Raw genomic sequence first — 23,538 nt, forward strand, 5'->3', positions numbered from 1 at the left:
CTAGAGAGAGCGTGTGTGCTGTGGTGATATGATGAGAGCTAGAGGAGAGCGTTGTGTGCTGTGGTGATTATGATGAGAGCTAGAGAGAGCTTGTGTGCTGTGGTGATATGATGAGAGCGTAGAGAGAGCGTGTGTGCTGTGGTGATATGATGAGAGCTAGAGAGAGCGTGTAGTGCTGTGGTGATATGATGAGAGCTAGGAGAGCTTGTGTGCTGTGGTGATATGATAGAGCTATAGAGCGTGTGTGCTGTGGTGATATGATGAGAGCTAGAGAGCGTGTGTGCTGTGGTGATATGATGAGAGCTAGAGAGAGCGTGTGTGCTGTGGTGATATGATGAGAGCTAGAGAGAGGGTGTGCTGTGGTGATATGATGAGAGCTAGAGAGAGCGTGTGTGCTGTGGTGATATGATGAGAGCTAGAGAGAGCTTGTGTGCTGTGGTGATATGATGAGAGCTAGAGAGAGCGTTGTGTGCTGTGGTGATATGATGAGAGCTAGAGAGAGCGTGTGTGCTGTGGTGATATGATGAGAGCTAGAGAGAGCGTGTGTGCTGTGGTGATATGATGAGAGCTAGAGAGAGCGTGTGTGCTGTGGTGATATGATGAGAGCTAGAGAGCTTGTGTGCTGTGGTGATATGATGAGAGCTAGAGAGAGCTTGTGTGCTGTGGTGATATGAAGAGAGCTAGAGAGAGCGTGTGTGCTGTGGTGATATGATGAGAGCTAGAGAGAGCGTGTGTGCTGTGGTGATATGATGAGTTGCTAGAGAGAGCCGTTGTGTGCTGTGGTGATATGATGAGAGCTAGAGAGAGCGTGTGTGCTGTGGTGATATGATGAGAGCTAGAGAGAGCGTGTGTGCTGTGGTGATATGATGAGAGCTAGAGAGAGCGTGTGTGCTGTGGTGATATGATGAGAGCTAGAGAGAGCGTGTGTGCTGTGGTGATATGATGAGAGCTAGAGAGAGCTTGTGTGCTGTGGTGATATGATGAGAGCTAGAGAGAGCGTGTGTGCTGTGGTGATATGATGAGAGCTAGAGAGCGCTTGTGTGCTGTGGTGATATGATGAGAGCTAGAGAGAGCGTGTGTGCTGTGGTGATATGATGAGAGCTAGAGAGAGCGTGTGTGCTGTGGTGATATGATGAGAGCTAGAGAGCTTGTGTGCTGTGGTGATATGATGAGAGCTAGAGAGAGCTTGTGTGCTGTGGTGATATGATGAGAGCTAGAGAGAGCGTGTGTGCTGTGGTGATATGATGAGAGCTAGAGGAGAGCGTGTGTGCTGTGGTGATATGATGAGAGCTAGAGAGAGCGTGTTGTGCTGTGGTGATATGATGAGAGCTAGAGAGAGCGTGTGTGCTGTGGTGATATGATGAGAGCTAGAGAGAGCGTGTGTGCTGTGGTGATATGATGAGAGCTAGAGAGAGCGTGTGTGCTGTGGTGATATGATGAGAGCTAGAGAGAGCGTTGTGTGCTGTGGTGATATGATGAGAGCTAGAGAGAGCGTGTGTGCTGTGGTGATATGATGAGAGCTAGAGAGCGTGTGTGCTGTGGTGATATGATGAGAGCTAGAGAGAGCGTGTGTGCTGTGGTGATATGATGAGAGCTAGAGAGAGCGTTGTGTGCTGTGGTGATATGATGAGAGCTAGAGAGAGCGTGTGTGCTGTGGTGATATGATGAGAGCTAGAGAGAGCTTGTGTGCTGTGGTGATATGATGAGAGCTAGAGAGAGCGTGTGTGCTGTGGTGATATGATGAGAGCTAGAGAGAGCTTGTGAGCTGTGGTGATATGATGAGAGCTAGAGAGAGCGTGTGTGCTGTGGTGATATGATGAGAGCTAGAGAGAGCGTGTGTGCTGTGGTGATATGATGAGAGCTAGAGAGAGCGTGTGTGCTGTGGTGATATGATGAGAGCTAGAGAGAGCGTGTGTGCTGTGGTGATATGATGAGAGCTAGAGAGAGCTTGTGTACTGTGGTGATATGATGAGAGCTAGAGAGAGCTTGTGTGCTGTGGTGATATGATGAGAGCTAGAGAGAGCGTGTGTGCTGTGGTGATATGATGAGAGCTAGAGAGAGCTTGTGTGCTGTGGTGATATGATGAGAGCTAGAGAGAGCGTGTGTGCTGTGGTGATATGATGAGAGCTAGAGAGAGCTTGTGTGCTGTGGTGATATGATGAGAGCTAGAGAGCGTGTGTGCTGTGGTGATATGATGAGAGCTAGAGAGAGCTTGTGTGCTGTGGTGATATGATGAGAGCTAGAGAGAGCGTGTGTGCTGTGGTGATATGATGAGAGCTAGAGAGAGCGTGTGTGCTGTGGTGATATGATGAGAGCTAGAGAGAGCGTGTGTGCTGTGGTGATATGATGAGAGCTAGAGAGAGCGTGTGTGCTGTGGTGATATGATGAGAGCTAGAGAGAGCGTGTGGTGTGTGGTGATATGATGAGAGCTAGAGAGAGCGTGTGTGCTGTGGTGATATGATGAGAGCTAGAGAGAGAGTGTGCTGTGGTGATATGATGAGAGCTAGAGAGAGCTTGTGTGCTGTGGTGATATGATGAGAGCTAGAGAGAGCGTGTGATGCTGTGGTGATATGATGAGAGCTAGAGAGGCGTTGTGTGCTGTGGTGATATGATGAGAGCTGAGAGAGCGTGTGTGCTGTGGTGATATGATGAGAGCTAGAGAGCGTGTGTGGGGTGGTGTTATGATGAGAGCTCAGAGAGAGGTGTGTCTGTGGTGATAATGATGAGAGCTAGAGAGAGCGTTGTGTGCTGTGGTGATATGATGAGAGCCTAGAGAGAGCGTGTGTGCTGTGGTGATATGATGAGAGCTAGAGAGAGCGTGTGTGCTGTGGTGATATGATGAGAGCTAGAGAGAGCGTGTGTGCTGTGGTGATATGATGAGAGCTAGAGAGAGCGTGTGTGCTGTGGTGATATGATGAGAGCTAGAGAGAGCGTGTGTGCTGTGGTGATATGATGAGAGCTAGAGAGAGCGTGTGTGCTGTGGTGATATGATGAGAGCTAGAGAGAGCTTGTGTGCTGTGTGATATGATGAGAGCTAGAGAGAGCGTGTGTGCTGTGGTGATATAATGAGAGCTAGAGAGCTTGTGTGCTGTGGTGATATGATGAGAGCTAGAGAGAGCTTGTATGCTGTGGTGATATGATGAGAGCTAGAGAGCGTGTGTGCTGTGGTGATATGATGAGAGCTAGAGAGAGCGTGTGTGCTGTGGTGATATGATGAGAGCTAGAGAGAGCGTGTGTGCTGTGGTGATATGATGAGAGCTAGAGAGAGCGTGTGTGCTGTGGTGATATGATGAGAGCTAGAGAGAGCGTGTGTGCTGTGGTGATATGATGAGAGCTAGAGAGAGCGGTGTGTGCTGTGGTGATATGATGAGAGCTAGAGAGCGTGTGTGCTGTGGTGATATGATGAGAGCTAGAGAGAGCGTGTGTTGCTGTGGTGATATGATGAGAGCTAGAGAGAGCGTGTGTGCTGTGGTGATATGATGAGAGCTAGAGAGAGCTTGTGTGCTGTGGTGATATGATGAGAGCTAGAGAGAGCGTGTGTGCTGTGGTGATATGATGAGAGCTAGAGAGAGCTTGTGTGCTGTGGTGATATGATGAGAGCTAGAGAGAGCGTGTGTGCTGTGGTGATATGATGAGAGCTAGAGAGAGCTTGTGTACTGTGGTGATATGATGAGAGCTAGAGAGAGCGTGTGTGCTGTGGTGATATGATGAGAGCTAGAGAGAGCGTGTGTGCTGTGGTGATATGATGAGAGCTAGAGAGAGCGTGTGTGCTGTGGTGATATGATGAGAGATGGAGAGAGCGTGTGTGCTGTGGTGATATGATGAGAGCTAGAGAGCTTGTGTGCTGTGGTGATATGATGAGAGCTAGAGAGAGCTTGTGTGCTGTGGTGATATGATGAGAGCTAGAGAGCTTGTGTGCTGTGGTGATATGATGAGAGCTAGGGAGAGCGTGTGTGCTGTGGTGATATGATGAGAGCTAGAGAGAGCGTGTGTGCTGTGGTGATATGATGAGAGCTAGAGAGAGCGTGTGTGCTGTGGTGATATGATGAGAGCTAGAGAACGTGTGTGCTGTGGTGATCTGATGAGAGCTAGAGAGAGCTTGTGTGCTGTGGTGATATGATGAGAGCTAGAGAGAGCGTGTGTGCTGTGGTGATATGATGAGAGCTAGAGAGAGCGTGTGTGCTGTGGTGATATGATGAGAGCTAGAGAGAGCGTGTGTGCTGTGGTGATATGATGAGAGCTAGAGAGAGCGTGTGTGCTGTGGTGATATGATGAGAGCTAGAGAGAGCTTGTGTGCTGTGGTGATATGATGAGAGCTAGAGAGAGCGTGTGTGCTGTGGTGATATGATGAGAGCTAGAGAGAGCGTGTGTGCTGTGGTGATATGATGAGAGCTAGAGAGCGTGTGTGCTGTGGTGATATGATGAGAGCTAGAGAGAGCGTGTGTGCTGTGGTGATATGATGAGAGCTAGAGAGAGCGTGTGTGATGTGGTGATATGATGAGAGCTATAGAGAGCTTGTGTGCTGTGGTGATATGATGAGAGCTAGAGAGAGCTTGTGTGCTGTGGTGATATGATGAGAGCTAGAGAGCGTGTGTGCTGTGGTGATATGATGAGAGCTAGAGAGAGCGTGTGTGCTGTGGTGATATGATGAGAGCTAGAGAGAGCGTGTGTGCTGTGGTGATATGATGAGAGCTAGAGAGAGCGTGTGTGATGTGGTGATATGATGAGAGCTAGAGAGCGTGTGTGCTGTGGTGATCTGATGAGAGCTAGAGAGAGCTTGTGTGCTGTGGTGATATGATGAGAGCTAGAGAGAGCGTGTGTGCTGTGGTGATATGATGAGAGCTAGAGAGAGCGTGTGTGCTGTGGTGATATGATGAGAGCTAGAGAGAGCGTGTGTGCTGTGGTGATATGATGAGAGCTAGAGAGAGCGTGTGTGCTGTGGTGATATGATGAGAGCTAGAGAGAGCGTGTGTGATGTGGTGATATGATGAGAGCTATAGAGAGCTTGTGTGCTGTGGTGATATGATGAGAGCTAGAGAGAGCTTGTGTGCTGTGGTGATATGATGAGAGCTAGAGAGAGCTTGTGTGCTGTGGTGATATGATGAGAGCTAGAGAGCTTGTGTGCTGTGGTGATATGATGAGAGCTAGAGAGCTTGTGTGCTGTGGTGATATGATGAGAGCTAGAGAGAGCTTGTGTGCTGTGGTGATATGATGAGAGCTAGAGAGAGCGTGTGTGCTGTGGTGATATGATGAGAGCTAGAGAGAGCGTGTGTGCTGTGGTGATATGATGAGAGCTAGAGAGAGCGTGTGTGCTGTGGTGATATGATGAGAGCTAGAGAGAGCGTGTGTGCTGTGGTGATATGATGAGAGCTAGAGAGAGCTTGTGTGCTGTGGTGATATGATGAGAGCTAGAGAGAGCGTGTGTGCTGTGGTGATATGATGAGAGCTAGAGAGCGTGTGTGCTGTGGTGATATGATGAGAGCTAGAGAGAGCGTGTGTGCTGTGGTGATATGATGAGAGCTAGAGAGAGCGTGTGTGCTGTGGTGATATGATGAGAGCTAGAGAGCGTGTGTGCTGTGGTGATATGATGAGAGCTAGAGAGAGCTTGTGTGCTGTGGTGATATGATGAGAGCTAGAGAGAGCGTGTGTGCTGTGGTGATATGATGAGAGCTAGAGAGAGCTTGTGTGCTGTGGTGATATGATGAGAGCTAGAGAGAGCGTGTGTGCTGTGGTGATATGATGAGAGCTAGAGAGAGCGTGTATGCTGTGGTGATATGATGAGAGCTAGAGAGAGCTTGTGTGCTGTGGTGATATGATGAGAGCTAGAGAGAGCTTGTGTGCTGTGGTGATATGATGAGAGCTAGAGAGAGCTTGTGTGCTGTGGTGATATGATGAGAGCTAGAGAGAGCGTGTGTGCTGTGGTGATATGATGAGAGTTAGAGAGAGCTTGTATGCTGTGGTGATATGATGAGAGCTAGAGAGAGCTTGTGTGCTGTGGTGATATGATGAGAGCTAGAGAGAGCTTGTGTGCTGTGGTGATATGATGAGAGCTAGAGAGAGCGTGTGTGCTGTGGTGATATGATGAGAGCTAGAGAGCGTGTGTGCTGTGGTGATATGATGAGAGCTAGAGAGAGCGTGTGTGCTGTGGTGATATGATGAGAGCTAGAGAGAGCTTGTGTGCTGTGGTGATATGATGAGAGCTAGAGAGAGCGTGTGTGCTGTGATGATATGATGAGAGCTAGAGAGCGTGTGTGCTGTGGTGATATGATGAGAGCTAGAGAGAGCTTGTGTGCTGTGGTGATATGATGAGAGCTAGAGAGAGCGTGTGTGCTGTGGTGATATGATGAGAGCTAGAGAGAGCTTGTGTGCTGTGGTGATATGATGAGAGCTAGAGAGAGCGTGTGTGCTGTGGTGATATGATGAGAGCTAGGGAGAGCGTGTGTGCTGTGGTGATATGATGAGAGCTAGAGAGAGCTTGTGTACTGTGGTGATATGATGAGAGCTAGGGAGAGCGTGTGTGCTGTGGTGATATGATGAGAGCTAGAGAGCTTGTGTGCTGTGGTGATATGATGAGAGCTAGAGAGAGCGTGTGTGCTGTGGTGATATGATGAGAGCTAGAGAGAGCGTGTGTGCTGTGGTGATATGATGAGAGCTAGAGAGAGCTTGTGTGCTGTGGTGATATGATGAGAGCTAGAGAGAGCGTGTGTGCTGTGGTGATATGATGAGAGCTAGAGAGCGTGTGTGCTGTGGTGATATGATGAGAGCTAGAGAGCTTGTGTGCTGTGGTGATATGATGAGAGCTAGAGAGAGCGTGTGTGCTGTGGTGATCTGATGAGAGCTAGAGAGCGTGTGTGCTGTGGTGATATGATGAGAGCTAGAGAGAGCGTGTGTGCTGTGGTGATATGATGAGAGCTAGAGAGAGCGTGTGTGCTGTGGTGATATGATGAGAGCTAGAGAGCGTGTGTGCTGTGGTGATATGATGAGAGCTAGAGAGAGCTTGTGTGCTGTGGTGATATGATGAGAGCTAGAGAGAGCTTGTGTGCTGTGGTGATATGATGAGAGCTAGAGAGAGCGTGTGTGCTGTGGTGATATGATGAGAGCTAGAGAGAGCTTGTGTACTGTGGTGATATGATGAGAGCTAGAGAGAGCTTGTGTACTGTGGTGATATGATGAGAGCTAGAGAGAGCGTGTGTGCTGTGGTGATATGATGAGAGCTAGAGAGAGCGTGTGTGCTGTGGTGATATGATGAGAGCTAGAGAGAGCGTGTGTGCTGTGGTGATATGATGAGAGCTAGAGAGAGCTTGTGTGCTGTGGTGATATGATGAGAGCTAGAGAGAGCGTGTGTGCTGTGGTGATATGATGAGAGCTAGAGAGAGCGTGTGTGCTGTGGTGATATGATGAGAGCTAGAGAGAGCGTGTGTGCTGTGGTGATATGATGAGAGCTAGAGAGCGTGTGTGCTGTGGTGATATGATGAGAGCTAGAGAGAGCGTGTGTGCTGTGGTGATATGATGAGAGCTAGAGAGAGCGTGTGTGCTGTGGTGATATGATGAGAGCTAGAGAGCGTGTGTGCTGTGGTGATATGATGAGAGCTAGAGAGAGCTTGTGTGCTGTGGTGATATGATGAGAGCTAGAGAGAGCTTGTGTGCTGTGGTGATATGATGAGAGCTAGGGAGAGCGTGTGTGCTGTGGTGATATGATGAGAGCTAGAGAGCGTGTGTGCTGTGGTGATATGATGAGAGCTAGAGAGAGCGTGTGTGCTGTGGTGATATGATGAGAGCTAGAGAGAGCTTGTGTACTGTGGTGATATGATGAGAGCTAGAGAGAGCGTGTGTGCTGTGGTGATATGATGAGAGCTAGAGAGAGCTTGTGTACTGTGGTGATATGATGAGAGCTAGAGAGAGCGTGTGTGCTGTGGTGATATGATGAGAGCTAGAGAGAGCGTGTGTGCTGTGGTGATATGATGAGAGCTAGAGAGAGCTTGTGTGCTGTGGTGATATAATGAGAGCTAGAGAGAGCTTGTGTGCTGTGGTGATATGATGAGAGCTAGAGAGAGCGTGTGTGCTGTGGTGATATGATGAGAGCTAGAGAGAGCGTGTGTGCTGTGGTGATATGATGAGAGCTAGAGAGAGCGTGTGTGCTGTGGTGATATGATGAGAGCTAGAGAGAGCGTGTGTGCTGTGGTGATATGATGAGAGCTAGAGAGAGCTTGTGTGCTGTGGTGATATGATGAGAGCTAGAGAGAGCGTGTGTGCTGTGGTGATATGATGAGAGCTAGAGAGGGCGTGTGTGCTGTGGTGATATGATGAGAGCTAGAGAGCGTGTGTGCTGTGGTGATATGATGAGAGCTAGAGAGAGCTTGTGTGCTGTGGTGATATGATGAGAGCTAGAGAGCGTGTGTGCTGTGGTGATATGATGAGAGCTAGAGAGCGTGTGTGCTGTGGTGATATGATGAGAGCTAGAGAGAGCTTGTGTGCTGTGGTGATATGATGAGAGCTAGAGAGAGCGTGTGTGCTGTGGTGATATGATGAGAGCTAGAGAGCGTGTGTGCTGTGGTGATATGATGAGAGCTAGAGAGAGCGTGTGTGCTGTGGTGATATGATGAGAGCTAGAGAGAGCGTGTGTGCTGTGGTGATATGATGAGAGCTAGAGAGAGCGTGTGTGCTGTGGTGATATGATGAGAGCTAGAGAGAGCGTGTGTGCTGTGGTGATATGATGAGAGCTAGAGAGAGCTTGTGTGCTGTGGTGATATGATGAGAGCTAGAGAGAGCGTGTGTGCTGTGGTGATATGATGAGAGCTAGAGAGAGCGTGTGTGCTGTGGTGATATGATGAGAGCTAGAGAGAGCTTGTGTGCTGTGGTGATATGATGAGAGCTAGAGAGAGCGTGTGTGCTGTGGTGATATGATGAGAGCTAGAGAGAGCTTGTGTGCTGTGGTGATATGATGAGAGCTAGAGAGAGCGTGTGTGCTGTGGTGATATGATGAGAGCTAGAGAGAGCGTGTGTGCTGTGGTGATATGATGAGAGCTAGAGAGAGCTTGTGTGCTGTGGTGATATGATGAGAGCTAGAGAGCGTGTGTGCTGTGGTGATATGATGAGAGAGCTTGCTTGCTAGGGTGACATGATGTGAAAGCTTGCTTGCTAGGGTGATATGATGAGAGAGCTTGCATTCTAGGGTGATATGATGTGAGAGCTTGCTTGCTAGGGTGATATGATGTAAGAGCTTGCTTGCTAGGGTGATATGATGTGAGAGCTTGCTTGCTAGGGTGATATGATGTGAGAGCTTGCGTTCTAGGGTGATATGATGAGAGAGCTTGCTTGCTAGGGGGATATGATGTGAGAGCTTAGCTTGCTTGCTAGGGTGATATGATGTGAGAGCTTGCGTTCTAGGGTGATATGATGTGAGAGCTTGCTTGCTAGGGTGATATGATGTGAGAGCTTGCGTTCTAGAGTGATATGATGTGAGAGCTTGCTTGCTAGGGTGATATGATGTGAGAGCTTGCGTTCTAGGGTGATATGATGTGAGAGCTTGCGTTCTAGGGTGATATGATGTGAGAGCTTGCTTGCTAGGGTGATATGATGTGAGAGCTTGCTTGCTAGGGTGATATGATGTGAGAGCTTGCGTTCTAGGGTGATATGATGTGAGAGCTTGCGTTCTAGGGTGGTATGATGAGAGAGCTTGCTTGATAGGGTGATATGATGTGAGAGCTTGCGTTCTAGGGTGATATGATGTGAGAGCTTGCTTGCTAGGGTGATATGATGTGAGAGCTTGCGTTCTAGGGTGATATGATGTGAGAGCTTGCTTGCTAGGGTGATATGATGTGAGAGCTTGCTTGCTAGGGTGATATGATGTGAGAGCTTGCGTTCTAGGGTGATATGATGTGAGAGCTTGCGTTCTAGGGCGATATGATGTGAGAGCTTGCTTGCTAGGGTGATATGATGTGAGAGCTTGCTTGCTAGGGTGATATGATGTGAGAGCTTGCGTTCTAGGGTGATATGATGTGAGAGCTTGCATTCTAGGGTGGTATGATGAGAGAGCTTGCTTGATAGGGTGATATGATGTGAGAGCTTGCGTTCTAGGGTGATATGATGAGAGAGCTTGCTTGATAGGGTGATATGATGAGAACTTGCGTGCTATGGTGCCATGTTGTGAGTGGGGGAGCTTGCGTGCTATGGCAAATTGACACTGGTAGGATGTATCTATTACAGACACAGTGCAGAAGAACTTGCATTGTGTTATGTATATATTGTACGTTGCCATAACATGGGCAGACGAGTTTATTTTTCATTGGTACTTTGCTAAGTAAATAAAGATCTTGGCTGCAAAAATCTGCAAAAGTGTGATATGTAAAGGCATCATCACTATTTATTGGATACAATGATTTCGTAGGGCATTTACCTGTCTGTGATTGGTGAGGTTGTAATTCTTCCTTATAATTCCAGCTGTGAGCAGATTTATCTTGTCGATCCTTTTGTACGCCAAATTTACCCCCAAATCCTTGCGAATGATCTGAGAAAACCCACAAGAAAGAGAAACAGAAGATTCAAATGAATTGAAGAACCACTGAGGGGACTCGTAGTGCTGGTACATAGAAGTGACACAGGGTAAGAATAAATGGCAAACAGCTAGATTACGAGTTTTGAGCGCTATAGGGAAATTAACTAACGCAACAAAAGTGGCGTTATTTAATCCCCTATAGCACTGCCATTACAAGTTTAAAAAAAAACTGGCTTGTGCGGGCGATCTGGGGTTTTTAAGCTCTGCTGCTCCTGATATCACTGCCACCTAAATAAAGCTATTAACCCCTAACCCTATCCCTTACGTAACCCTAACGTAACCCTAACACTAACGTAGCCCTAACACTAACACCTCCTAACTTTAACATAATTAAAATAGAGCTAAATTAAACTTACAATTATTAACTAACTAAATAAACCTATTAACCCCTAAACCACCAGCCCCCCATATCGTAATAACCTAAATTAAACTATTAACCCCTACACCTACCCCTAAACCTAAACCTAACCCTAACATATCCTTCTTTCCGGATATGGTGAGTCCACGGAATCATCAATTACTAGTTACTAGTGGGAATATTACTCCTGGCCAGCAGGAGGAGGCAAAGAGCACCACAGCAAAGCTGCTATATATGTCACTTCCTTTACCCACAACCCCCAGTCATTCAGCCAAAAGAAAATGGAAAAAAGAAGATAACACAAAGGTGTAGAGATGCCTGAGGTTTAGAAAAACAACTGTCTTAAAATAAAAGAAACATTTAGAAAAAAATATGTAAAGAAAAACTAAGTGGCAGACTTGCAAATCTGTTCCACAGAAGCTTCATTTTGAAAATCCAAAAAGAAGAGACAGCCCTCGAATAATGAGCCATAACGCTCTTAGGAAACTGCAGCCCGTAGTCTGTAAAGAAAACAAAGAGAACTTCTCAGCTAGAAAAGAGAGAAGTAGCAGAGAAAACAAACAAAAAACAGAAGCCTGCACAACATCCAAGTGTACCTCACAAAATAATAATGAGGACACGGAGAGGGAACAACAATTCTCAAACAATATTTCCACTCTGAAAAGATAAAACAAATCACACTGCAGAACCCAGAGTACCTAAACTCTCCGAGCAGAATGAAAAAGAAAATTCCAAGAAAAAGTTAAAATCTTATGGAATGCAAAGGCTCAAACTGAGCCTGCTACAAAAACCTTTAAACAAAGAAAAAGCTCCAAGAAGAGCAACAGACTTCAACAGGCCTGATACTATCAGGTTCTGACAAAAGTATACACGCCTGGCACATCCACCAGACACTTGTGTAAAAAGAAATAATGCAGACAACTGACCCTTTAGAGAACTGACTGACAAACCGTCCTCCAGACTGACCTGGAGAAGAGCAAAACCCCTAGGAATCCTGACCCTACTTCCAAGAGAAGTCCATGGATTCACACCAACCAGGGAATTTACGCCATACCTTATGGTAAAAGAAACTAGAAACATACTTGCAAGCCTGAATCATGATATCAATGACTGATTCAGAAAAACCACGCTTAGACATAACTAACCAGTCAATCTCCAAGCAGAAAGCTTTGGAGAAAAAGAGGTTAAATGAAAGAAAATACCCTGAACTAGAAGGTCCTTTCACAGGAACAACCACCAAGATGGAAAAAATACATCTCCGCTAGGTCTGAAAGCAAGATCCTGCGACAATGCAGGAACTTATAACAATACTGATGCTCATTCCCATTTGATACGAGCAAAGACTTGAGGAGGAGAGCCATCAGACTGAAATCCCAAGGAACCACCAGGGTATTTAGCAGAGCAGCCTGTTAATCTCTGACCCTAAATATAACCTGGAAACTTGGTGTACTGTTATCTCCAACTCCAGCATCCCCCATGTGAAAGTTAACCTGGAGAACACCTCCGGGAAAACCCACTCCCGGGATGAAAAAAACTAACAGCTCAGGAAGTCCGCACCCAGTATACACTGAAATGTGAATAGTGGATAAACTAGAATGTGAGCGTCCTCCCACCGAACAATTCACACCAATCATGGCAAAGGAACTTCAGGGTCCTCCCAGGTTGTTAATGAAAACCACTGAGAAGAAATAGCAACCTGAAAAACCGGATAGGACAACGGAGGCCAAGTCATCAGAGCATTTGTTACGGTTACCCTTAGTCTCGCTGAGAGATGGACCGCTTAGTAGCCTGGATCCCTATTGCTAAAGAGGGGAGAAGCTGCTTTCCATAGTATTCTATATGAGTCTCGCAAATATAGAATAATCTCCCTTAGCTGCAGTACAGCTAGGATACCCTTCTGCCCACAAAAACGAGTCAACGCTGCGATTGAGGGTCAAACAAGAACTCAGGACTGGGATGCCCAGCCTGCTTTTTATTAAGGTTACATGCACACAGGGCACTCCCAGGGGGAGAGGGGGGGAAGCACAAAATCCCCCATCACACATTTAGATAGAGAGCACTGTCCTTTGACAGGCCACAATAGGATTACAGTACTTAAGATAACAAGTTTACAAGTTCATCTTATCAATTAGCAGTCTGGCTCCAGAGGTGATTAGACAATAGTTTCTAAAAGCTGAAAAAAAAGAGTTAACTCTTTATGAAATGATACTTGTTACGGTTTTCTTGGAGCCCTTCTTAGGCGCTGGCTTGCTGGTTCAGGCATTGCTGCTGGGAAATAAGCTCTTCAGAACAAAATAACTAATGCTTCTGTAACAGTGCTCCCTTTCTGTGGAACACTCTGGCAGACACGGTCTGACCCCTTTTCGGGGCAGACTAAGGCTGTCCAGACCGCTGGTTATGCGGGGCTGAGGTCGGTTTGTCTGGACAACCCGTCGGCGTTGCCATTCTGTTTCCCAGGTCTGTAAGTAATGGTGAAATTGAAGGGTTGCAACGATAAGCTCCAACGTAATAGCCTGCCGTTATCTCCAGAGACCCGGTTCAGCCACACCAACGGGTTATGGTCGGTGACCAGAGTGAACTCCTGACCATATAAATAGGGAGTCAATTTCTTTAATGCCCACACCAAAGCCAAACACTCCTTTTCGACCGCTGCATAGCTGACTTCGCGGGGCAGGAGCTTCCGGCTGATGTAGGCAACTGGATGCTCCCCTCCATCTTCGCCTACTTGGCTGAGGACGGCTCCCAGCCCGAACATGGAAGCATCTGTATGGACGATAAAACGTTTGTTAAGGGCTGGGGCCGCCAAGACAGGAGCGTTAATTAGAGCATTTTTGAGAGCCTGGAAAGCCGTTTCACAGTGGGGAGACCACAGGACCTGTCGAGGTAAGTTCTTCTTGGTCAAGTCAGTCAGGGGTTTGGCAAGTGTGCTGTAGTCTGGTACGAACCGTCTATAGTACCCTGCCGTGCCCAGGAAGGCTAGGACCTGAGTCTTAGTGATGGGGGTGGGCCAATTGGCGACAGCTTCTATTTTGGCCGGCTCTGGTCGCTGCTTTCCACACCCCACCCGGTGACCCAGGTACTGTACCTCGGCCATCCCAAAGTGGCATTTTTCTGGCTTCAGAGTCAGGCCAGCAGCCCGGATCTGATCCAGAACCATTCCCACATGAGCTAAGTGGTCCTCCCAGGACTCACTGTGGATCGCTATGTCGTCCAGGTAGGCGCAAGCAAAACTCTGGAAGCCATCCAGGAGCCTATCCACCAAGCGCTGGAATGTAGCTGGGGCATTCTTCATCCCAAACGGCATTACCCTAAACTGATATAAGCCGAATGGAGTGACGAATGCCGACTTGGGGATAGCCTCCGGGGCCAGGGGAATCTGCCAGTAACCTTTGCAGAGGTCAATAGTGGTCAGGTAATTTCCCCTGGCTATACGATCAAGTAGCTCGTCTACCCTGGGCATAGGGTAAGCGTCCGTCACGGTCTTTTCATTGAGCCTCCGATAGTCTATGCAGAACCGGGTGGTCCCATCTTTCTTGGGCACCAAGACAACTGGGGAGGCCCAGGGACTATCGGAGGGCTCAATTACCCTGAGCTGGAGCATCTCATCGATCTCCTTCTTCATTCCTGTCCTAACTGCTTCGGGGATTCGGTACGGAGCCTGGCGCAAGGGAGCTTGTCCCGGAGTATCTACCTGGTGGGTGGTTAAAGTAGTGTACCCTGGCTTCGGGGAGAAGGTGAGGTGTTTGGACTGGAGGAGTTGGTTGAGCTGCTCCCTTTCAGTGGGGCTAAGTCGGTCCCCTATCTGAACCTGCGCCACTATACCTGTGGGGAGGCTCTTTTCTAATAGGTCTGGAATGGGTAAACTGTCGGGGTCTTCCTGAGGGGAACAACATACGGCCGTCACGTTCTCTGGTCGCTCAAAATATTCCTTGAGCATGTTTACATGGAATGTCTTTCTAAGATTGTTGTCGTGGCAGCTAGCTATCACATAAGTGGTGTCTCCCCTTTTCTCTACGATCTGGTAGGGACCCTGCCAGGACGCCTGCAATTTGTCTGTCTTCACCGGCTTAAGTACTAACACCTTTTGTCCTATGGTGAAGATTCTCTTTCGGGCCCCCCGATCGTACCATACTTTCTGTCTTCTCTGGGCCAACTGGAGATTAGCCCGCACGGATTTGGCTAATTGCTCCATTCGGTCCCTGAGTTCCAGCACGTATGGCACAATTGGGACACCGTCAGCCTCCATCTCTCCCTCCCAGTGCTCCCGGATCAGGTTTAGGGGTCCCCGTACCTTTCTTCCGTAGAGCAACTCGAAGGGAGAGAACCCTGTCGTTTCCTGGGGCACCTCCCGATAAGCAAATAGGAGGTGCGGCAGGAAGCGTTCCCAGTCTCGGTATTCCTGAGTGAACGTCTTGAGCATTTGCTTGAGGGTCCCATTGAACCTCTCACACAGCCCGTTCGTCTGGGGGTGGTATGGGGAGCTCAGGAGGGACTTAATTTTGCAAACCTGCCAGAGTTGTTGGGTCAATTCAGCCGTAAATTGGGTGCCTCGGTCGGATAGGATTTCTTTTGGAAATCCTACCCGGGAGAACACCTGTACTAGTGCATTCGCTACCGTATCCGCTTGTATGTTGGATAGGGCGACAGCCTCTGGGTACCTGGTAGCGTAGTCCACTACGGTAAGAATGTATCGCTTACCGGAGGGACTAGGGGTAGCCAGTGGTCCCACTAGGTCAATAGCAACCCGGCTGAAGGGTTCCTCTACAATGGGCATATTTACTAGCTGGGCTTTAGGGTGATCGCCTCGCCTTCCTACTCGTTGACACACATCGCAGGTGTTACAGTAAGTTCTAACGTCAGCGTGCACCCCTGGCCAAAAGAACGTGTGAGTAATGCGGTGTAGGGTACGGGTAACGGCTAGGTGGCCTGCTAAGGGGATGTCGTGGCCTATTTTGAGGATTTCTTGACGGTATTTGTGGGGCACTACCAGCTGTCGCCTACGCTGTCCCCTTTTCTCTGTCCAGCGGTATAGTTTCCCTTTTTCCCATAAGAATGTTTCGTTATCTGCCCCGCCCCCTCCGGTCTCTGCTCGTTCCCGGTACTTTTGTAAGGTCGGGTCAGTCTTAGACTCTGCCTCGAAAGCATCTGGGGTGTCCCAGGGTATGGGGCCTAACCTGTCAGGCAAGGTCGGGGTAGGTCTTACCTGTGTCTCCCGCACTGGTGAGAGCTCTCGCTCCGTCCGGGCTTGGGCCCGTGTAGTCACTGGGTCCTGCCTCGTTGTTGCATACTGGAGCATAGGCAGAAGTCATGGGGCCCAAATCGTTGCCCAGTAGTACTTCGGCAGGTAAATTATCCATTAGGCCCACGTTCACAGCCCCCTTTCCCGCTCCCCAATCAAGATGCACTTTAGCTGTTGGAATTTTGTACACATCCCCCCCCGCCACTCTAACGGCCACAGTCTGTCCGGATCGCTTGTGCTCTGGCACCAAATGACTCTGTACCAGCGTGATAGTAGCCCCTGTGTCTCGCAATCCCTCGGTAGATCGCCCCTCGAGCCATACCCTCTGCCGATGGTGCTGGCGGTTATCTGAGGCAGCATATACAGGGTCTGCCTCGTGAAGCGGCCCCACATATCCCTCCATAGGGGCCTCTTGGTTAACACAGAGGGCCCGGGCCGGACGATAGGACCCAGAGGGGTAATTGTAATTCCTGGGTGTCTGGTGCGTATTAAGGGGGCAGCTAGCCATGAAATGCCCTGGTTGCTTGCATCGGTGGCAAGTCGGTCTGGGACGCTCAGAGCTGTTATTGGGTGGTCCTGAGTGTCGGACGGGCCCTGTGGGCACCGGGGCTCGGAATTCAGCACGAGGGGGTGCACGGTAAACCTCTCTGGGTTCGACCCGTGCTGGAGCTCGGTAGTTCATGGGTTCGTGAAGACGGGAGTCATAATGTTCATCGGCCAATTTGGCTGCTTCTTCTAAGGTAGAAGGCCGCCTGTCTCGCAGCCATTCCTTCCCTTGCTGTTCCATGCCATTATAAAAATGTTCTAAGAGAAACAATTGTAAAATTTCCTCCCCAGTCACCGCTTTACTTCCGCTCAGCCAGTGATTTGCCGCTCTCCGCATTCGGTGCGCCCATTCCATATGGGTATCGTTAGGCTTCTTTTCCGTGCCCCGAAACTGTCGGCGATACGTGTCCGGAGTTACAGCGTACCGTCGCAACAGTGTCTCCTTAATTAGCTCATACTGTGTCACTTCCTCAGCACCCAGAGTACGAAAGGCTTCCAGGGCTCGCCCGGATAGTTTCCCAGACATTATCGTGGGCCACTCTCTGTTGGGAATCTGGTGCAGGGCACATTGCCTTTCGAAGTCCGCCAAATATTCATCAATCCCTGTCTCGCTCTCTAGGAAGGGTCGAAATGCCGCATAGGGTATCTTGGGCCTCCCAGCATTTTCGACAGGGATGATTACCTGCGGGGCTTCAGCATTGCGGTGTGCGTTCGCTAGGTTGAGTTCGTGGGCTCGAGTCTCTCGTATATCCTCGTCCGCCTCCGCCATCAACTGCTGTACCAATTCCATGGAGGGGTTCGGCCCGTATAATGAGAGCCTTTCCCGAACAATCCTGGTTTTTTCGTCACTAATCGTGGTCGGTGTTTCCGCCATTGTGAAGCTCTGATCCAGTTCGGTCAATTCTGCGATCAGCTCTCTCCTCGGCCGGTTGCTGGCGTACCCCCCTCTGCTTTCAAGTAAATCTTTTAGGGTTGTACGCTTCAATTTTTCGTAAGCGCTCTCCATCCGTTCTGTACCTCTCCTAGGAAATCCAGGAAAATCCCGCCGCTGCCGCCAAATGTTACGGTTACCCTTAGTCTCGCTGAGAGATGGACCGCTTAGTAGCCTGGATCCCTATTGCTAAAGAGGGGAGAAGCTGCTTTCCATAGTATTCTATATGAGTCTCGCAAATATAGAATAATCTCCCTTAGCTGCAGTACAGCTAGGATACCCTTCTGCCCACAAAAACGAGTCAACGCTGCGATTGAGGGTCAAACAAGAACTCAGGACTGGGATGCCCAGCCTGCTTTTTATTAAGGTTACATGCACACAGGGCACTCCCAGGGGGAGAGGGGGGGAAGCACAAAATCCCCCATCACACATTTAGATAGAGAGCACTGTCCTTTGACAGGCCACAATAGGATTACAGTACTTAAGATAACAAGTTTACAAGTTCATCTTATCAATTAGCAGTCTGGCTCCAGAGGTGATTAGACAATAGTTTCTAAAAGCTGAAAAAAAAGAGTTAACTCTTTATGAAATGATACTTGTTACGGTTTTCTTGGAGCCCTTCTTAGGCGCTGGCTTGCTGGTTCAGGCATTGCTGCTGGGAAATAAGCTCTTCAGAACAAAATAACTAATGCTTCTGTAACAGCATTGTAGATCGATCTCCACTCCAAGATGGGGATGTGGAGAGCAAGCTCCTCCTAAGTACATAGTCACCAACCCAACAGGCTAGCAACCGTGACTATTACTCAGAAAGGTCTCCGAAAGAATGCGCCTCAAGACAGATGCTCCTGAGAAATCCAAAAGACTCTGGAGAATGCGGGTAACGATCCCGCTACCTCTCGCAAGCAAAGCGAGCACTCTACCACTAATTCCCCACTCTGAATCACAGGGAAGAAACTTATGTTGGCAGATCTAGATCTATCCTCTAAGACAGAGCCTAAAAATCCTTGGTCCACTATCTGAACATGCATAACCGCAGACTCTCAGATGGATCAGACAAAGGGATGATGTCCAATGAAGCAATCATCAGACCATTCCATACATCAGGCCCCTAAAAGGCCAAACCCTAGAATGCAGAAAAAGGAAAGAAGAAAAATATCCTCTAAGTCCTGACCTCTGTCAAAAATAACCTCAGAGAGAAGCAAACCAATCTGGTCCCTAAGAAACTACCTCTGTAGCTGGACCAAGGGAACTTATTTTCAGACCCACTTCCAATCAAGGAATGAAGACAGACACCAATATCTCAGAATGAGAGATTGCTTGTAGAACACATGGCGCCTGAACCTATTATGATGTCCAGGAATGGCACCACAGCAACTCCCTGAAACCTGACTCCTGCCAATACAGCCCCTCTTAGAGCCATGTCAAGGCCAAAGTGTGTGACAGAAAGGCAAACCTCAGGAACCTGCAATATACGCGTCCTCCAGGACTATGGTCACTATGAATTTACCCTTCCCAGTTAAAAAGGAAGAAAGGAACCACTGGTTTCCAAATGAAGAATGGTACCCTGAGACAACCTGTTGAGACACTTTAGGTCTACTGTAGGACGAAAGTTCCCTCCTAATCAGGAACCTCAAAGAGGAATGATAAAATCCTAGGCCCTATTCTCTTACAGGAACTGAAACTATCCCTCACAGGGAAGAGAAATCCCAAAGCACTCACTGTTATCTGGCCTGCAGATAAAATTGAAAGGTGGAACCTGCCTCAGGCAGAGAAGGAATGACTACTACGTAGAAACCCTGATGTACTATGTCCACAGACTATCTGGGACATCTTGTATCTAAGTTTGAAGACAAACAGAGAGAATCAACCCCCACTTGGACTAATTCCGGATTGGGGGCAAACTCCTTTAAAATCAGAACTGCGCCCTACAGATCAGGACCAAACAAGGTCTTACCCTTGTACGGATGTACCAGAAACTTGGACTCAGAGGAAAAAATCCACTGTCCAACAGACCTAGTGGAATGAGCCGTAACTCTTTCAGGAGGCTGCTGTCCAGCAGTCTCATATGCAAAATGGATGATACTCTTCAGCCAAAAAGAAAGAGAGGTAGCTGTAGCTTTCTGACCCTTACGTTTCCCAGAGAAAACGACAAACAAAGAAGACAACTGACGAAAGTCCTTAGTTGCTTGTAAATAAAATTTCAAAGCACGGACCACGTCCAAATTGTGCAAAAGACGTTCCTTTTGAGAAGAAGGATTAGGACACAAGGAAGGAACAACAATCTCCTGATGAATGTTCCTGTTTGAAACAACCTTAGGAAGGAACCCTAGGTTAGTACGTAAAACTACCTTATCCAAATGAAAAATAAGGTAAGGAGAATTGAATTGTAATGCCGAAAGTTCAGACACTCTACGAGCTGAAGAAATAAAACTTTCCAAGATAACAACTTAATATCTAAGGAATGCATAGGCTCAAACGGAGCCCCTTGAAGAACTTTAAGAACTAAATTCAGACTCCATGGAGGAGTAATTGGTTTAAACACAGGCCTGATTCTAACCAAAGCCTGACAAAAGGATTTAACATCTGGAACATACGCCAGACATTTGTGTAACAAAATAGATAAGGCAGAAATCTGACCCTTTAGGGAACTTGGCGATAAACCCTTCTCCAATCCTTCTTGGAGAAAAAACAAAATTCTGGGAATCCTAACCTTTTCTCCATGAGTAGCCCTTGGATTCACACCAATAAAGATATTTACGCCATATCTTATGGTAAATCTTTCTAGTCACAGGTTTACGAGCCTGGATCATGGTCTCTATGACCGAATCAGAAAACCCCCGCTTGGATAGAATTAAGCGTTCAATCTCCAAGCAGTCAGCTTCAGAGAAACTAGATTTGGGTGAAGGAAGGGCCCTTGAATGAGAAGGCCCTACCTCAACGGAAGTCTCCAAGGTGGCAGGGATGACATGTCCACCAGATCTGCATACCAAATCCTGTGAGGCCACGCAGGAGCAATGAGGATCACTGATGCCCTCTCCTGTTTGATTTGAGCAATGACTCGAGGAAGAAGCGCAAACGGAGGAAATAGGTATGCAAGATTGAAGGACCAAGGAACCACCAGAGCATCTATCAGTTCTGCCTGGGGATCCCTGGACCTCGACTCATATCTCGGGAGCTTGGCATTCTGACGAGATGCCATGACATCCAACTCCGGCCAACCCCATTTGAGAATCAGGTTGGAGAACACTTCCGGATGGAGTTCCCACTCTCCAGGATGAAAAGTTTGTCTGCTAAGAAAGTCCGCCTCCCAGTTGTCCACCCCTGAAATATGGATCGCTGACAGATGGCAAGAATGGGCCTCTGCCCACTGGATTATCTTGGCTACCTCGGTCATCACTAAGGAACTCCTCGTTCCTCCTTGATGATTGATGTAAGCCACTGTCGTTATGTTGTCCGTCTGAAATCTGATGAACTGGTCCGAAGCCAACTGAGGCCAGGCCAGAAGAGCATTGAAAATCGCTCTCAGTTCCAGGATGTTTATAGGAAGAACAGATTCTGCCAGAGTCCACACTCCCTGAGCCTTCAGAGGACCCCAGACAGCTTCCCACCCTAGAAGGCTGGCATCTGTTGTCACAATCACCAAGGATGGTCTGCTTATATTCCCTGAGATAGATGATCCAGAGACAACCACCATTGAAGTGAATACCTTGTCTGCATAATATCTGCAGAGGTCTGAGGTGAAAACGAGCAAACGGGATGATGTCCATTGCCGCCACCATCAGTCTGATTACTTCCATGCACTGGGCCACTGACGGCCGAGGATTGGACTGAAGGGCTTGACAGGTATCTAGAATCTTTGATTTCCTGACCTCTGTCAGAAAAATCCTCATGGATATAGAATTGATTACGGTTCCCAAGAAAGTCACCCTTGTTTTCGGGATTAAGGAACTCTTTTCCAGATTTACCTTCCACCCGTGAGTCCTCAGGAAGGACAGTACGATGTCGGTATGGGACCTTGCTTGTTGACAAGATGGCACCTGGATCAGAATATCTTCCAGATAAGGCACCACCGCAATGCCCCATGGTCTTAGAACTGCCAGCAAAGACCCCAGAACCTTTGTGAAAATTCTGGGTGCCGTGGCCAGCACGAAAGGAAGAATCACAAACTGAAAGTGTTTGTACAGAAAAGCAAACCTTAGGAACTTGTGATGATCTCTGTGAATAGGAACATGAAGGTATGCATCCTTCAAGTCCACTGTCGTCATAAATTTACCTTCCTGGATCAATGGAAGAATGGTACGAATAGTTTCCATCTTGAATGATGGAACTCTGAGAAACTTGTTTAGATTTTTGAGATCTACTATAGGTCTGAAGGTTCCCTCATTTTTGGGGACTATAAACAAATTTGAATAAAACCCCTGCCCCTGTTCCTGTGCTGGAACGGAAACAATTACTCACAGGGAGAAGAAATCTCTTACACAATGTAAGAATGCCTCTTTTTTTTTTATCTGGTTTGCAGATAATCTTGAAAGAAGAAATCTTCCTCTGGGAGGAAAATTCTTTAATTCCAGTTTGTATTCCTGAGACACTATTTCTACTACCCAGGGATCCTGAACGTCCCGAACCCAAGCCTGAACGAAAAAAGAGAGTCTGCCCCCTACCAAATCTGGTCCCGGATCGGGGGCATGCCCTTCATGCTGTTTTGGAATCAACAGCAGGCTTCTTGGATTGTTTACCCTTGTTCCAAGACTGGTTTGCTCTCCAAGTAGACTTAGATTACGAATAGTTCCCCTCCTTTTTAGAGGTGGAGGAGAAAGAATATCCCTTGAAATTCCGAAAGGAACGAAAATTACTTTGTCGTCCTTTTTGTTTACTTCTCTTATCCTGAGGAAGGAGATGACCCTTGCCTCCTGTGATATCAGAAATAATTTCCTTCAGGCCCGGTCTAAACAAGGTTTTCCCCTTGTAAGGAATTGCCAGAAGCTTAGACTTGGAAGATACGTCCGCAGACCAGGGCTTTAACTATAAAGCTCTGCGGGCTAGGATAGAAAATCCCAAACTCTTAGCCGCCAATTTAGTGATCTGCAGAGAAGCATCGGTAATAAAGGTATTAGCCAACTTTAGAGCTTTAATCCTATCTTGGATCTCCTCTAAAGTGGTTTAAGTTCTGAGAGACTCAGACTGAGCATCAAACCAATAAGCTGCTGCACTATTAACCGTAGCAATACACGCAGCCGGCTGCAATAGCAGACCCTGGTGGACATAAATCTTTTTAAGTAGACCCTTCAACTTTTTGTCCATGGGATCCTTAAAAGCACAACTATCCACAATGGGAATAGTGGTTCGCTTGGCTAGGGTGGAAATAGCTCCTTCCACCTTAGGAACTGTCTGCCAAGTTTCCCTGATAGCGTCCACTATAGAAAACATCTTCTTGAAAATAGGAGATGGGGAAAAAACGGATACCTGGTCTCTCCCATTCCGTGGAAATAATCTCTGAAGTCCGTTTTGGTACTGGAAAAACGTCTGAGTAAGAAGGAACTTCAAAATATCTGTCCAATTTACTCGACTTTGCAGGAGCAATGATTAACGTTGAATCACAGTCGTCTAAAGTCACCAACACCTCCCTGAGTAACAGGCGGATGTGTTCAAGTTTGTTAATATCCTTCTGGAGACCATATCTTCAGAAGGATATTAACAAACTTGAATCTGTGCAAAGGAGGGCTACCAAAATGGTACATGGTCTAAAAAATAAAACTTACCAGGATAGGCTCAATGACCTAAATATGTATAGCTTAGAGGAGAGAAGGGAAAGAGGTGATATGATAGCAACTTTCAAGTACATTAAAGGGTTTAGTAAAACTGAGGCTGTGGGTATTTTACATAAAATGGAAAATTCAAGAACAAGGGGT

The 23,538-nt window shown here is 47.7% G+C and overlaps 1 protein-coding gene across 1 annotated transcript in view; it reads right to left on the reverse strand.

The window, feature by feature from the left end:
- The window catches only part of LOC128662504 (hematopoietic lineage cell-specific protein-like), a 783,082-nt gene that overhangs the window by 399,241 nt on the left and 360,303 nt on the right, over positions 1 to 23,538 (reverse strand). Inside the window, 1 exon segment of the mRNA XM_053716283.1 lies at positions 10,397 to 10,507. Within this exon segment, the coding sequence (XP_053572258.1) occupies positions 10,397 to 10,507 (111 nt within the window).

This window comes from Bombina bombina, chromosome 6, assembly GCF_027579735.1.
Source record: "Bombina bombina isolate aBomBom1 chromosome 6, aBomBom1.pri, whole genome shotgun sequence".
NCBI classification, from domain to species: Eukaryota; Metazoa; Chordata; class Amphibia; order Anura; family Bombinatoridae; genus Bombina; species Bombina bombina.